General features: G+C 36.4%; 1 protein-coding gene across 2 annotated transcripts; it reads right to left on the minus strand.

The window, feature by feature from the left end:
* Positions 1-11,901: 11,901 nt before the first annotated feature.
* Positions 11,902-14,631, minus strand: LOC126699973 (probable calcium-binding protein CML18). Of its 2 annotated transcripts, none has more exons than XR_007646950.1 (2): positions 13,504-14,631; positions 11,902-12,401 (listed from the first exon to the last, which is right to left on the minus strand). XR_007646950.1 is itself a non-coding variant. In XM_050397952.1 (2 exons), exon 1 carries the CDS (start codon positions 14,090-14,092, stop codon positions 13,601-13,603), a length of 492 nt encoding a protein of 163 aa, XP_050253909.1. In that variant the 5' UTR covers positions 14,093-14,628; the 3' UTR covers positions 11,902-12,401; positions 13,599-13,600. The 2 variants fall into 2 exon arrangements, 1 of the variants encoding a protein (XP_050253909.1); XM_050397952.1 differs by having other exon boundaries at positions 13,599-14,628.
* Between the last annotated feature and the right edge of the window lie 535 nt (positions 14,632-15,166).

The raw sequence follows: 15,166 nt of genomic DNA on the forward strand, positions 1-15,166 counted from the left end.
CGTTTCTCTGTCAAAGCTTCTTTAGATTCCGACAACTTTTTCACTAACGATTCATTCAGCTTCTTCTCTATCATCTCCGTCAGATGCTTCTCTCTCCTCTGCGTCCCTTTGAATTTCGGCTCCACTGCCTTCGCTTTCACTGACAAACCCTTAGCCTTACCCATCCGTACCACTGATACCTTTGGAAAAAACAAAGTCTTTGATCTCAAAGACAACGAGCATCCTTCTCATACTGTATGAGAACAACCAACGACCCCTGTCCCTGCCGCTAAACATGCCATCTTGGTCTTCGATCTCTACAATGGAAGTGTGAACTGTTAATGTATATTATGTTATGGGCCTTAGGCCCAGTTAGGTTACTTGTATAGTACACTTACTTGTACTGCACACATATGCCTCCTATATAAAGGCATTGATGTATATTCTTTAATTCATGAAATACAATACAATCATTCTGTATTTCTAACATGGTATCAGAGCCACTGCTCTGATCTTTTCTTAGCAGTCTTGTCTTCATTAGTGTGACTTCCTTTTTAACAACGCTTCCGCCATCACAACTGCCGCCACAGCCTCTTGCCGTTAAACTTCCGACGTAATCCAGCCGTCGTCCTTGGGTTTCGGACCTGCAACCGTCGTCGTTAAGGAGTTTCACACTGCACAAACCACTGCTCTTTGCATCACCGCTGCAAATATTGCTCCGATTATGTTTTTAAAGGTACTACTGAAATCGTCCTGCGCCGATCTACACACTCGTGGAAGCCTCGACGCCATCGGAGATTGCACGTGCCTCCACGTGCCGTTCAAAGTTGTTGTTCTGCTGATCACGCGCCACACGCGCTCCCACGCGCCGCAGCTTCTTTTCACGCGCCTCCACGCGCCCACACGCGCCGTCATGCGCCCACACGTGCCTCACGCGCCTCAACAGTATCGCTGACGTCAGCCCTAGTTGCGCTGTTGCTGACGTCACTTGCTTGCGTCATCCGTTGACGTCATCTTTTGACTTGGGGGTTTTTTACCGTTGACTTTTCAGGTTGACCGTTGACTTTGACTGAGCCATTGACCGTTGATCATTGACTTTTCTCCGGGGTTGACTTTTTCAATCCAGGTTCTCCTTACCCAGTTTTTTGCGTAGATTTCATTTTTGCAGTCTGTTTTTACATTTTGTGTCTCTAAATGGATAAAAAGGATATTTTTGTTCCTCGCCCCATTAATATTGTTTTGGAGGGGAATAAAAATTACTTATTTTGGTCTTAAGCTATGCGCAGTTTTCTTAAGGGTCGCATGCTCTGGCATTATTGTACTGGTGCAATCAATATTCCTGTCAAGGGAGCAAGTGAAGAAGATGCTGCCTTTCTTGGTCGCATGATTGAATGGGATAGTCATAACCACATGATCCTCACATGGATTCGGAACACTTCCATTCCTTCTATTTCCAATCTGTTGGGCAGCTTTGATGATGCAAAATCTGCATGGGATATGTTGGCCAAAAGGTACTCCACTACTCATGGATCCATGAAATATCAGTTAGTGGTTGAATTGCATCAACTCAGGCAAGAACCAAGGCAATCCATCAATGACTATTATGATCAGCTTCGCTTCATTTGGGACCAAATTGACCTTTCTGATCCAACTTGGGCATGCTCAAAGGATGCTTAGCAATATGCTTCTATCAGAGATGAATTTCGCCTCTATGAATTCTTGATGTCACTTCACAAGGACTTTGAGCCCATTCGAGGTCAGCTTCTAAATCGCAGTCCTGCTCCCTCTCTTGATACTGCTGTGAATGAGTTGGTTAGAGAAGAAGCTCGTCTTGCAACCCTTCAAGCCCAGAATAAGCTCAATGTTTTGGCTATTACTCCATCTACTCCACTCATAGAGCAACCTCAGCAATCAGGTGATTCCTCTAGCTCTAGCAATCGCCGCAAGCAGACCAACAAAAAGGTCTGCAACTATTGCAAGTGTTCTGGACACACCATTGAGACTTGTTACCGTTGCAACAAATCTACTGCTGTTGTTGCTAATACTGAGCCTACTCTGCCAATGGCTTCCACCTCGGCTGAGTCCCAGTCTTCTGGATCCACTATCAACCTCTCCCCCACTGAACTACAGGAGATTATAGCTCACGCTGTTCGTATGGTTGGTAATGCATCTCTTTCCACTGCCCTATCTGTTCTACCCGGTAAGTCTCAAACTTGGCTTTTTGATTCTGACTGCTGCAATCACATGACATCTCACTCGTCCTTATTCTCTAAACTTGACCCTGCACTACATCCTCTAAATATTCATATAGTTGATGGTTCCACCATGCATGGGAATAGTCTAGGTTTCTTTTCAACCTCTAACCTTTCTGTTCCTGGAGTCTTCCATGTACCTGACCTATCCTATAATTTGTGCTCTGTGGGACAATTAGCTGAACTAGGTTATCGCCTTATTTTTGACTATTCTAGGTGTATTGTGCAGGATCCGAGGACAGGGCAGGAGCTTGGGACCGGTCCTAGAGTTGGGCGTATGTTTCCCGTGGATAATCTTCATCTTCAACCTGTTGCTCCTGTTTCTGTTGCTGCTGCAGTTTCTTCCTTATCTTCTCTTGCACTTTGGCATTCTCGTTAGGGATGGCAATTTCGGCCTGATCCGCGGGTACCCGGTCCGGCCCGACCCTAATGGGCCGGGTTTTACTCGGTCCGATTAGGAATAGGGTCGAGTATAGGTCTTTAAAAAAAAACCCGAAGCGGGTCCGGAATTTATCAAAAAATCTGAAACCCGACCTGTTTAAAACCCGGTACCCTAATTTACTAAAATACCCTCTATATATATAAACCTATAATTCTAACCCTAAATCCCTAACCCGGTAATCCCCAAATTACTCAGCCTCCAGCACTCAGCTCTCCCTCACTTTGACCGGCTCTCTCTTACTCCGCAGCCCATCTCTAGTCACTGGCTCTCCCTCACTCCGCAGCTCATCTCCAGGTTTGTGTCATCGGTTCTTTTTTTTTTTTTTGTTTTTTTTTGTTTTTTGTTGTTGTAATGTTGTTGACCGTCGACCAACAGGTCCGACTCTCCCTCACTCGGCAACTCGTCTCTAGTCACCGGCTCTTTTTTTTTTACCGTCGACCAACAAGTTTGTGCTCTCACCAGTCACCGGTTCTTTATTTTTTTATTTTTTTAATTTTTGTTGTTGTAATGTTGTTGTTGTTGTTGACCGACAGCTCATTTTGCTCAGTTGCTCTGTTTTGATCTCCATCAGGTTTGTGCTTTCATTTTCCTTCTTTTTTTTTTTTTTTTTGGTTGTTGTTGTTATAATGTTGTTGTTGTTGTTGTTGTGGTTGTAATTCTGTCTGTGCGCTCTCTAGAGCCTGAACAAGTGCAGAAAAAAGAACCCAACAGGTACTCCCTCTCCGCATTTTTCTATTCCTCTCTGTTATTTTCAAAGTTTCTCAATAAAAATGTTACCTTTACTGTTAATTCTTGTTCGGACGTAGGGTTTATATGTTAATTCTTGTTTTTAATATTGGTGAGGGAAAATAAGTTAATAAAAATAAAATAAACGAGAAAATTTTGATCCTTTTTTCTGTATCTTGAAGCCTAGGGAGAAAAAAAGCTCTCAACTTTATATCTAGTTCAGCTTCATTGTTTTTGTATTTCTAATTTTAAGTTTATGGGAGTTCAAAATAAATAATAATATGAACTGGGTTTTTTTTTTTTTTTTTAATCAGCTTGGAGTTCAATAGGGTTTGGATTTTTTAAAAATGGGGTTTTGATGATTTGAAATTGTAGACATGTTGTTTAACCGGTTCTTGTCTCTGTTGTTTTCTCTGTACAGATTTGTGTTGGTTAGTGTGGACTGAGGCTGCTTGTGGTTTTGGGATTCCAATTAAATCCATTCTTTCTTCGCATAAGGTAAGGAAGCCGAATCAAATTTTTGTTCTATTTTGTTCTTTTTGTTTTGATTAATACTGTTATTAACATAGAAATGTCAATGCTCTGAATATGCATCCCCTATGCAGGCAGACAATTGGGTGGTTAATGGTTAATATTCACTCTCCATTTTACTTCCAAATCCTGTTGAAACTGGGATTCCATAATGACCCACTTGTGTGGGTTTGGATTAATATTTTTTGCTGAACATGGTTGGATTGGGTTTGGGTTTGGATTGGGTTTGGTTGCTTTTTGGTGTTATTTACTTTTGGAGCTAAAATTTAGTAATTTACATGAATTGTTGTTGCTTTGAGGAGCAAGAAAGTGTTTCAAAGGGTCAATGTCATAGGGTTTTGTGACTTTGTTTCATGTGATAACTTTGGTGTCTTCTTCATTTCTGCATAGTTTGTTTAATGGAAGAAATTGTTTGTTTTTTGTGTTTGTTGGGAATGCAGATCCTAAAACGGAGATGGAAGACAAACACAGACAAAAATTTGTTGGATTAATTTGTTGGTTTGTAATTATTCTAAGCCTTTTTAGCATTTTGTAATTTTTTAGCCTTTTTAATTTGTTGGTTTGTGGAGGATAAGACATTTTGTAATTTCTTACACTTGTGGGATTTGTTTTGTAACTTTTTTATTTTTTAATTTCATGAACTTGTTTGACTTGTGATACTTAGTTCTTGGACTTATTGGATTTATTTTATTTTTATGTTTAGTTGGTGATTTTAGTTATAATTTATTGATTTATAGATGTATAATTAAATTAACAGGTGATTTATGATTAACTTATAATTTGGATTGATTTGGTTGCATATGCCAAAAATCTTAATGGGCTTGAATTGGCTGCCTAATAATGCCTTGAATGGGCTTAATAAACCCGATTAATAATCTGGCCGAGTCCGAGTTGCGGGTCTTGGCCCGCGGGTCGGGCTCGAGTATGCAAAAACCCGACCCGAACCCGGCCCGTTGCCATCCCTAATTCTCGTCTTGGTCATGCACCATCTTCTTGGGTACAACAGTTAGCGTCTAAGGGTCTATTGGGTTCTATGTCCAAAGACAATTTTGATTGTACTTCATGTCAGTTAGGAAAACAGCCAGCTTTGCCTTTTAATAACAGTGAATCTATTTCTACTATTATTTTTGAGTTAATTCATTCTGATGTTTGGGGACCTTCTCCTGTTGCTAGTATTGGTGGATCTCGATATTTTGTTGTTTTTATTGATGATTATTCTCGTTATAGTTGGATCTTTCCTATGAAATCTCGTTATGAAATTTTACCAATATATAGCAACTTTGTAAAAATGGTTGAAACACAATTCTCCAAACGTATCAAAACTTTTCGATCTGATAATGCTCTTGAATATACTCAATATGTGTTTCAAGCTCTGTTACATTCCTATGGCATTGTACATCATCTAACTTGCCCAGGTACCTCTCAGCAAAATGGTCGAGCCGAAAGAAAATTTCGTCATATTCTTGACACTGTTCGTGCTCTTCTTCTTTCTGCCAAAGTTCCTGCCCCATTTTGGGGTGAAGCTGTTCTTCATGCTGTTCATGCGATTAATCGCATTCCAAGTGCTGTCATCCATAATCAGACTCCGTATGAGCGTCTCTTTGGGTCACCCCCTGACTATCATCAACTTCGCTCATTTGGATCTGCTTGTTTCGTTCTTCTTCAGCCTCATGAGCATAACAAACTTGAGCCTCGATCTAGACTTTGTTGTTTCCTTGGTTATGGCGAAACTCAAAAGGGGTATAGGTGTTATGATCCTGTCTCTCATCGTCTTCGTGTTTCTCGTAATGTTGTCTTTTGGGAACACCGATTGTTTGTTAAACTCTCTCACTTTCATTCTTCCTTGACTAACTCCTCTGTTTTAGAAATCTTTCCAGATGAGTCTCTTGTTCCTTCTACAAATACTTTTGATCCTCCTTTGGACTTCTCTCTAGATATTTTTGATGCTTCTCCTAGACAGGTTGAAGATGAACAAGTTGATGACGAGCTACCCCACCTTGAGCCTGGGTCCCCCGCTCCTGCTCTGCCTGAAGATCCTCCACAAGACATTCCACCTTGCCACTCAACCCGGCTAAGATCCATTCCTACACATTTACTTGACTATCATTGTTACACTGCCCTTGCTACACTTCACGAGCCTCAAACCTATCGTGAGGCCTCTACTGACCCTTTATGGCAGATTGCAATGAAAGAGGAACTTGATGCATTAACCAAAAACCATACTTGGGATCTGGTTACTCTCCCTCCTGGACAGTCTGTGGTTGGTTGTAAGTAGATCTATAAGATCAAGACTCGCTCTGATGGATCTGTTGAGTGCTACAAGGCTCGTCTTGTTGCCAAAGGTTTTACACAGGAGTATGGGATTGATTATGAAGAGACTTTTGCTCTAGTTGCTCATATCTCATCTGTTCGTGCTCTCTTAGCTGTTGCTACTGCAAGTAAATGCGATCTTTTTCAGATAGATGTTAAAAATGCTTTCCTTAATGGGGATCTGAGTGAAAAAGTCTATATGCAACCTCCTCCTGGTCTCTTTGTTGAATCAAACAAGATTTGTCATCTTTGACGTGCACTTTATGGTCTTAAACAAGATATGCAACCTCCTCCTGGTCTCTCTGTTGAATCAAACAAGATTTGTCATCTTTGACGTGCACTTTATGGTCTTAAACAAGCCCCACGAGCTTGGTTTGCCAAGTTCAGCTCCACTATATTTCGCTTGGGTTACACTGCCAGTCCGTATGATTCTGCCTTATTTCTTTGTCGTACTGATAAAGGCACCATTTTGCTTCTTCTATATGTGGATGATATGATCATAACTGGTGATGACCTCAGTGGCATTCAAGAACTCAAGGATTTTCTCAGTCAGCAGTTTAAGATGAAAGATCTTGGACATCTCAGCTATTTCTTGGGTCTTGAAATTACTCATTCCACAGATGGTCTTTATATTACTCAAGCCAAGTATGCTTCTGACCTGTTGTGTATTTCTAACATGAACAATAGTTTTAAAAGTGTCTTTATGATCTCAACTGCGTTTGATTGTGTTTGAACAAACCTTACAACATTTGTGTGCACAGTGCAATAGGAAGGCGGCTGGTGACTTTTTAAGTAGACCGGTCTTCAATCTCGAATCCAATCGCATGAAGTGGAGCATCCAAACCTGCTGTCTTGGACGATGATGTTTCTACCATAACAAAATCCTTTGATCCCGTTTCTTTCTTATTGTTTTTGTGTCATGAAACCATTCTCTCATCCTATCATCTATAAAGAATTGGGACTTCTTGTTATAACTGTTTATTGGGTTTGTGAATTTTGAGGTGATGACCTTCTCTGGGGAAAAAGAAATTATAGAGTTTTTTAATTTTGGTTTTGTTCTTGGGTTGTCGTCGGCAGCAATCAGTGTCCCCTTCTCTTGTGGGTGGGTTTGTGAATCAGTTGCAAATACTAGTTTTTTCTTACGTGTAAATTTATTTTGTAATTTTTATTAATAAAAAATGCCACATCATTAAAAAGAATGTCAAGTCATTGTTCCGTTAACCACGTAAGTAGCATCAATAACGACAGTTAGTAAAAGGACTAATAAAACACAGTTTTAAAATTTGAGAGTTTAATTGTGCTCGCTTAAAACTTGAGGGACCAATTACGCACATAGGGTAAACTTGAGAGATCAATATTGTAGTTTCGCCAATTAATTACCATGTTTTAAAGGGATAAATGCATTTATTATCATGTATTAATTACCTTAAAACTCTTTAATGTGTCATTGAATGAAAATAATTAATGTATCTTTAATAAGTAATGTGTCATTAAATGAGAATAATTAATGTACCTTTAATGAAATCAATTATACATTATAATGTTCATTGATTTAATGTGTCATTATTCTCATTCAATGACACATTGAATCAATGAAGCTTTATTATATATGTTTATATATAAAGCAGAAACTTGATTTGGGAGAGCATGATGTTTTATCATGCCAGATATTCTTTAGAATTTTCTTTATTTAGCCTTCCACCTCATCAAACTTTGAATTTATGTCAAAGTATTACTAATTAATTACCATGTTTTAAAGGGATGAATGCATTTATTATAATGTATTAATTACCTTAGAACTTTTTAATGTGTCATTGAATGAAAATAATTAATGTACCTTTAATGAGTAATGTGTTATTGAATGAGAATAGTTAATGTACCTTTAATAAAATTAGTGATACGTTATAATGTTCATTTATTTAAGGGTCATGCTAATGGCTGCTTTTAGTAGGGCAATGGCTAACAATCCATTTTAGGAAAGTTTTGATATCACTTTTATAAGAAATAGAAAAATTTGTAAAATATTAATTACTTTTTTTTTTCTTTCTTTTCCCATAAAAACTTTCTTTAAATAGATTATTAACCATTGCCCCAAGGGCATCCGTTGGCATTTCCCTTTATTTAATGTGTCATTATTTTCATTCAAGGTACATTAATTATTCTCATTCAATGACACATTAAATCAATGATACATTATAATGTTCATTGAACTAATGTGTCATTATTTTCATCAAAAGTACATTAATTATTCTCATTCAATGACACATTGAATTAATGAACCTTTATTGTAAATGTTTATATATAAAGCAGAAACTTCATTTGCGAGAGCATGAGTTTTACCATGTCAGATATTTTTTAGAATATTCTTTTAAATTTTCTTCATTTAGCCTTCCACCTCACCAAACTTTGCATTTGAGTCAAAGTATTACTAATTAATTACCATGTTTTAAAGGGATAAATACATTTATTATCATGTATAATTACCTTAGAACTCTTTAATGTGTCATTGAATGAAAATAATTAATGTATCTTTAATAAGTAATGTGTCATTAAATGAGAATAATTAATGTACCTTTAATGAAATCAATGATACATTATAATGTTCATTGATTTAATGTGTCATTATTCTCATTAAAGGTATATTAACTATTCTCATTCAATGACACATTGAATCAATGAATCTTTATTATATATGTTTATATATAAAGCATTGGGAGAGCATGATGGTTTTTCATGCTAGATATTATTTAGAATTTTCTTCATCTAGCTAAATTGTCCTATTGTAGTGTTTGCAAAAGTGCTGGGATAGCCCCAAAAAGTGCCAGAATAGGCCAAAAATGCCTATCTTGGCACTTTTTTTCCCTGCGCTTTAAACCATCTCACAGTGACAGTCTGTATAGGGTCACCGGACATGTACCAACACTTTTCAAAAGCGTTGGGATAGGTCCTGCGCTTTTCAGACCCTGTTCCGACACTTTTACTTGTGTCAGGATAGTCCTGACCAACAGCTTTGAAGACTTGTACCGGCGGATTTCAGGGCTTATGCTGGCACTTTTTAATTAAAAGAAGAAGAAGAAGGCCACAACTAATGTCCTTAGGGGTCTAGCACCATATTATTAACCCTAAAATGAAAAGTTACGTGTTTACATTTTTAGACCCCTTAAAACACAACCAGATTAACCCAGTCAATGAGCCAAGTGATTACTTAGTCAAATTATTCAAATCTAAGTTAACACAAATATATCATATCATTGTAAAATGTGGAAAACAAATAACACAATAATATGATAATCCCGGAAAATCAAACCAGTAAAAAACCTGGGAGGATTTAATTTAGCTATCCTCAAGGTAAAACAGATCCACTATGAAAGAATTGAAGTTTACACAATAGCGACTTAGACCACTAACATCCTATTGCTACCTCGAGTAGGAAACTTACTACCACGACCACGTGATAGCTTCGAGTCCATGGACTACTTTTTTCTTAGATTCACAGCAAGTACAAGCACTCCCGCTTGTGTATCTTTAAGCTCTTTATGCAACAACCAAACTGATCATCAAGTTCTTGACATAATCTTGATTCTTGATAACCCTAAGTATATATGAAGACAAACACCTCTAGATCTCACAAGAGTCACATACACAACATAAACAACAACTATAAAACGTGGCTAGGGTTTTTCCTTTTATACTTAAGGCAAAATATAAAATCCTACACGTCAAACAGACTTGGGCTGAGTTGGAAAATTCTGTAGAAAAAAAATCTAAACGAGCTTCGATCGATCGAGTCTAATTCTCGATCGATCGAGCCAGGTAGATTTACATAGTAAATCCTGTAGTACATTCGATTCCAACTTTACACATAAACATACTTTGAGCAAGTTTCAAAACAAGATTAAACATTTTGATCATGGTTTGCCAATATTACAAAATGAAATTCTAATACATTTAAACCTAAAGTCTTAGAACCCAACAATGCGCATCTTATTATTTACTTATTAGTCCAGCACAACAAAAAAAGGAAAAAAAAATCACTTATTATTTGTCATGTCTACTGGCTTTCCATTATTTTTTTCCAACAACAATGTCATTACATTTAGAAAAATAGAGCGACAGTGTTGAAACACATTTACTTCTACTTTAAAACGCAAAATAATTTAAGTTTGATTATTTTTTGGTATGTTACTAATATATAAATTTTAATTCTTACAAGGAGATCCACCTTTTGGGCATAGCTTTTGGAACCACAAGTATGTATCTCTTGCTTCTCAATTATTGCCAAATGGCCTTTGGGCCACTTTTACAAATCATATTTTCCATGAAAGACATAAAACAAGCACAAAATAAAAATTCAATCTATAGCCAACTAAGAACACATTTTGAAGAAATAACAATCAACACTCCCAATAATGAAAAGTAAACCACCTTATATCACCATGCAAGTCACCCGCTTACTCCAAAACAACTACCCACCACAACAGTAATTTTGATATATAATTATAGAGTAGTAGGATATTATGAAGAAGATTTTACTCACCCTTTAGCAATTCACTACCCACCTCACGGAAAGAGGAACCTAAACTTACAACAAGCTGCTAATCTTGTAAAAGCTAAGTCTAAATTATAAACTACTAAGATAACCAGTGCATAAAGATAAAGTAAAGAAGGTATGATTAAGATGTTTCAATTTACTTCCTCAACAACAAAAGTCTGTAGTGAGAGTAATAATCATCATCATCATAATTTTTTTTCTTTTTTTTTTTTTGTGTGGTTTTTTCATTCTTAGTATATTAGGCTAAGAAGTGTTGACCAAATTATAGAGCACACATCAACCACGAACAATATAACATATAATTGGTTTAATCTTTTTTGTCCAATGAATTAATCCCAATTTAGATTTTTCTCCCATCCAAGCTTCAAGGGGCAAACAAACAACACCGAAATTAGAATTTAACTTTGGTTGAAACAAAAACCGTATAGAATAAAGCCACTTTAAACCTACCATAGAAATTATTTCATTTTATCCCTGTCCTAAGTTCCAAAATAGAGAGCAAACTGACTTTGGAAGTTCACAGTACGTAGATTTCCACATAAAATGAGTTGCACTCACACAACAGAAATTGTAGCAAGACTAATCCCTTATCATTCCTTAAACGTGGATATATAGTGCCAAAAAAAAAAAAAAACTACAAACCTGGTAAAAAGTGTCAAAATAAAATCACAACTACATTTTTTTTCCATACTCAAACCAGTTTTTATATTTGACAACAAAATTTGCAAACAAAGATTGTAAAAGATGAGAAAGTTGAAAAGGAATGAGGATAGAGAGTACGTAGTAGTTCATGAGCTACTTAGTAATGCTAGGATAAATATCAAAATAAAACCATAAAAATAATAGTGACTTATTAAGGGGATGAATTGAAACATTTTAAAAAAGATATTGGGTTTAATTGAAAATTTTAAACTTTAGGGTTTAATTTGAAACCACTGCAAAAACATCATACAATCCATACCAAGAAGAGTAGTGTTTTAATTCATTAAAATTAATTTTAATTGATAGAGCCTAATAACTGATAAGAACCACTTAATACTCTAAGTTAATTAAGTAATCCAAAAGAGGAAATAATGGAATTATAGATAACAGATACCTATATATGTTGAGAAACTTGCAATTTTTAGCTGAAATTTAATTCTAAAATTAAAAGTCCACAGAATCATATACACTGCAACATGCACATATGTACGTACGTATGATTGTTACAATTTGACACAAAAAAGAAAATGGAAAGAGAAGTGAGGTTCTTCCTTATCTGCAAAAAAAGACATGCTAATCGCAATCTTGTAATCCTCTATATACTCGTGTATAGAGAAAGAGGAGAAGAGGAGCGTGTGACTCAACCTAAATCAGCTCCCAGCAGCCACAGAAAAATTCCCAATTTCTACAAGTTCCTCTGTTGTCGACATATAGAGATATATCTAATAGAACCCCAGTGAACTACACTTATATGTGTGAGCACAAACACATACATGTAAAGTCACAGCCTCAACCACAAACACATGCATTTTGTAAAATCAAATTGCACAATCCATATTTGCCTCCATTGGTGTGGTCCGTGTGGACCTCCTTGATCACTCCTGTTAGCTCAGGGCATGCCTATTCCCTACAGAGAGTATGAAAATAGTATCAGATATCTAAGTGCCATGACTTTAATTTAGAGTTAGTGTAGAAGGCATGTCTTGCTATTCTAAATTTCTAATGAAGTCCAAAACCAAGATTCATGTTTCCCAACAAGAAAAAATATCGATGTAAGCTCAAAGTGTCATATATTTTCTTACTCCTCACTCTCTCTACAACAACATCCTAACTAATCTATTTAGGATCTGTAGCCGACCCCAAAACTTTTGGTACTAAGGCATGGTTGTTGTTGTTGTTGCTCTCTCTCTCTCTCACCCAAAAAGAAAAAAGAACAAAAAGATTACTTAAACCAACATGCAAATTTGAAGCAACCAGATGACAGCCATAGGGATCCAAAAAAAAAAAAAAAAATAATAATAATAACAATATCAATAAAACAACTACTAGAGAAACATATCCAAAGAAGTCCTACATTTTCAAGCTCATTAATTGTAAGAGCAGCCAAGGTAATTGGTTCAGATAATCTTGGAAGCTGATAATCTACCTACATTGGTACCTCCCTCCTTGAACTATAATCATTCCTTTTCAGTTTAGGGCTTGTCTAGTTTCCACATATGGTTTCCTAGTTACAAGACAGCTCAGATGTTCCCTGATCTGCTGAAGTTTTGTGCACTTGAATAAGAAAATAATTAAACAACATAATTTTAGGAAGATAATTTCATTACTTAGAGTTTCCTGAATTTATAAATAATCAGCATTGTTATTTATTGATAGAAATGGAATTTGAACTTTATAATGTGCACCAAGCTATCTCTAATAGACCAGGGAATATTCATTACTAAATTAACATCAATTATTAGAAAAATCAGTCATACAAGCATCAATCCAAAGCAACTGCACTCACAATCACTCTCCACCACAACCATCTTCATTTAAAGGCAACAGATGGCTTTAAACTATGGACCACATAGAACATGATAAACAACACAAAGATGTCCTGTTTAGAAGCAGAGCAAATGTATGAAAAGAATACAAAACAAAATTAAACCTTTAAATTTGTCAATGCTTAGAACCCAAAAACATCAAGCAGCATCACTAAACTTGGCCACAAGATTCAAAATTTCTACCTTTCAATTATATTTCCATCAATTCCTCAGCATCCAAACATATGAAAAATCAAAGGGAAAAGGCAGAACAAAGACTAACACCACAATTCCAATACCTTCAACCCAAAGAATTATCAAATGCAGCAGAAGTAATTGCCTTAGCAAACTCTTGAAAATTGATACATCCATCGCCATCTGTATCCGCCTCCTTGATCATCCCAGTCAACTCCTCCACAGTAAGCGCATGCCCCAACTTTGCCATCGAATGTGCCAACTCTGCCGCCGTGATATATCCATTTCCATCCCTATCAAACATCTTAAATATCTGTTTCAACTGCTCCTCTGTATAGGGACTTTTGGCAGGTAAAAGATCCGGCTCCACAAGCTCCAAAAATTCCGAAAACTCGATCAATCCATTGCTGTTCTTATCCGCCTTTTGAATCAATGCCTCCAGCTGCGCCGGGCTAGGATTAAGGCCTAGTGATCGGATCAGTGATCCGAGCTCAAGTTGTGTCAAACTCCCATCCTTATTACAATCAAATGATCGAAAAATGTCTTGTAATTCAGCGACCTGATCGTCTTCAAGCTTCACCCCCTCTTTCCCACTCATCTTGGATTGATTTTCACTCTGAAATTCCACACCTTTCAATTATCTTTCAGCTCAAACTTTCCCGAGCAGCTCAATTTTTTTAGAATCCCCTGAAATTTTTCCACAAGTCACTCTGTTTCTTCAAACAAAACTGGACCAAAAGCTTTTCACTGATTGATCTAAATGCCAATCTCTTTCTACATAACTTCAAAAACTATTCAAAACCCAGACGCAGAAATGATCTCAATTTCACTCTGATACTCCCGATTTCAAGTTTTCTTTTCACACTTTCGATCAGAATTTTCCTCTGATCCAAACAGAACAGAAAAGGAAACTTATTGTACTGCCACTAATACTTGATAAATCCGTCAACCCAGATAGGATATTTCTCTGAATTTCACTTTGGTCCTTCCAATTTCAAATTATGTTTCACTCATTCAGTATTCAATCAAAAACTTTATGACCGAATTTGGAAATACATTTATATATTATTATGATTCAAAGAATTCATTCTTTTTAGCTGAATTTGCGGATCTTGAAAATACGTGCAAGATCTTATTGATTGAAACCGTAACGCTAATCCCTGGCCAAAAAACATATAAAATAAACATTAAAACAGACAATGTCAACGGTCAGTTTTGTTTTTGTTTTTGTTTTTTTAATTAACTAACATGGGTTGCTCTGTTTTTCTTTTTATTATTATTATTATTATTCCATTTGCTAAAGTGCGCAGGATGAGCATATTGCTTAAACTGCACCGACCTTTGGTTTGTTTAATATGAAAAATCATAATTTGACTAATTGAGTGTGTTTTTTAGGTACACCAAGATTGTTACAACTTACAATGGAGGTGGGTATCTTTGACATGGTCTGTTTGTTATGCCTTTTTTGTTTTTTGAGTTATTTATAGTACTTTTCTGTTTGTTTAGTTCATAAAACACTATCTTTAATTTTTTTTGGTGGGTTGGTTGGTTATAGTGAATTTAAGATGCTATTGCTTTTTTGTACTAGTAACAAACTGTGTTTATAACACTTGCGCGATTGGAGTTAATAGTAATAGCTATCACCCTAAGAATTGGCAGAGATTGTGGGTAA

Source organism: Quercus robur, chromosome 9 (assembly GCF_932294415.1).
Source record: "Quercus robur chromosome 9, dhQueRobu3.1, whole genome shotgun sequence".
Taxonomy (NCBI): Eukaryota; Viridiplantae; Streptophyta; class Magnoliopsida; order Fagales; family Fagaceae; genus Quercus; species Quercus robur.

Bases quoted from the DNA above. Each gene is read 5' to 3' on its own strand.
- LOC126699973 (XM_050397952.1), bottom strand. From the start codon at position 14,092: ATGAGTGGGAAAGAGGGGGTGAAGCTTGAAGACGATCAGGTCGCTGAA.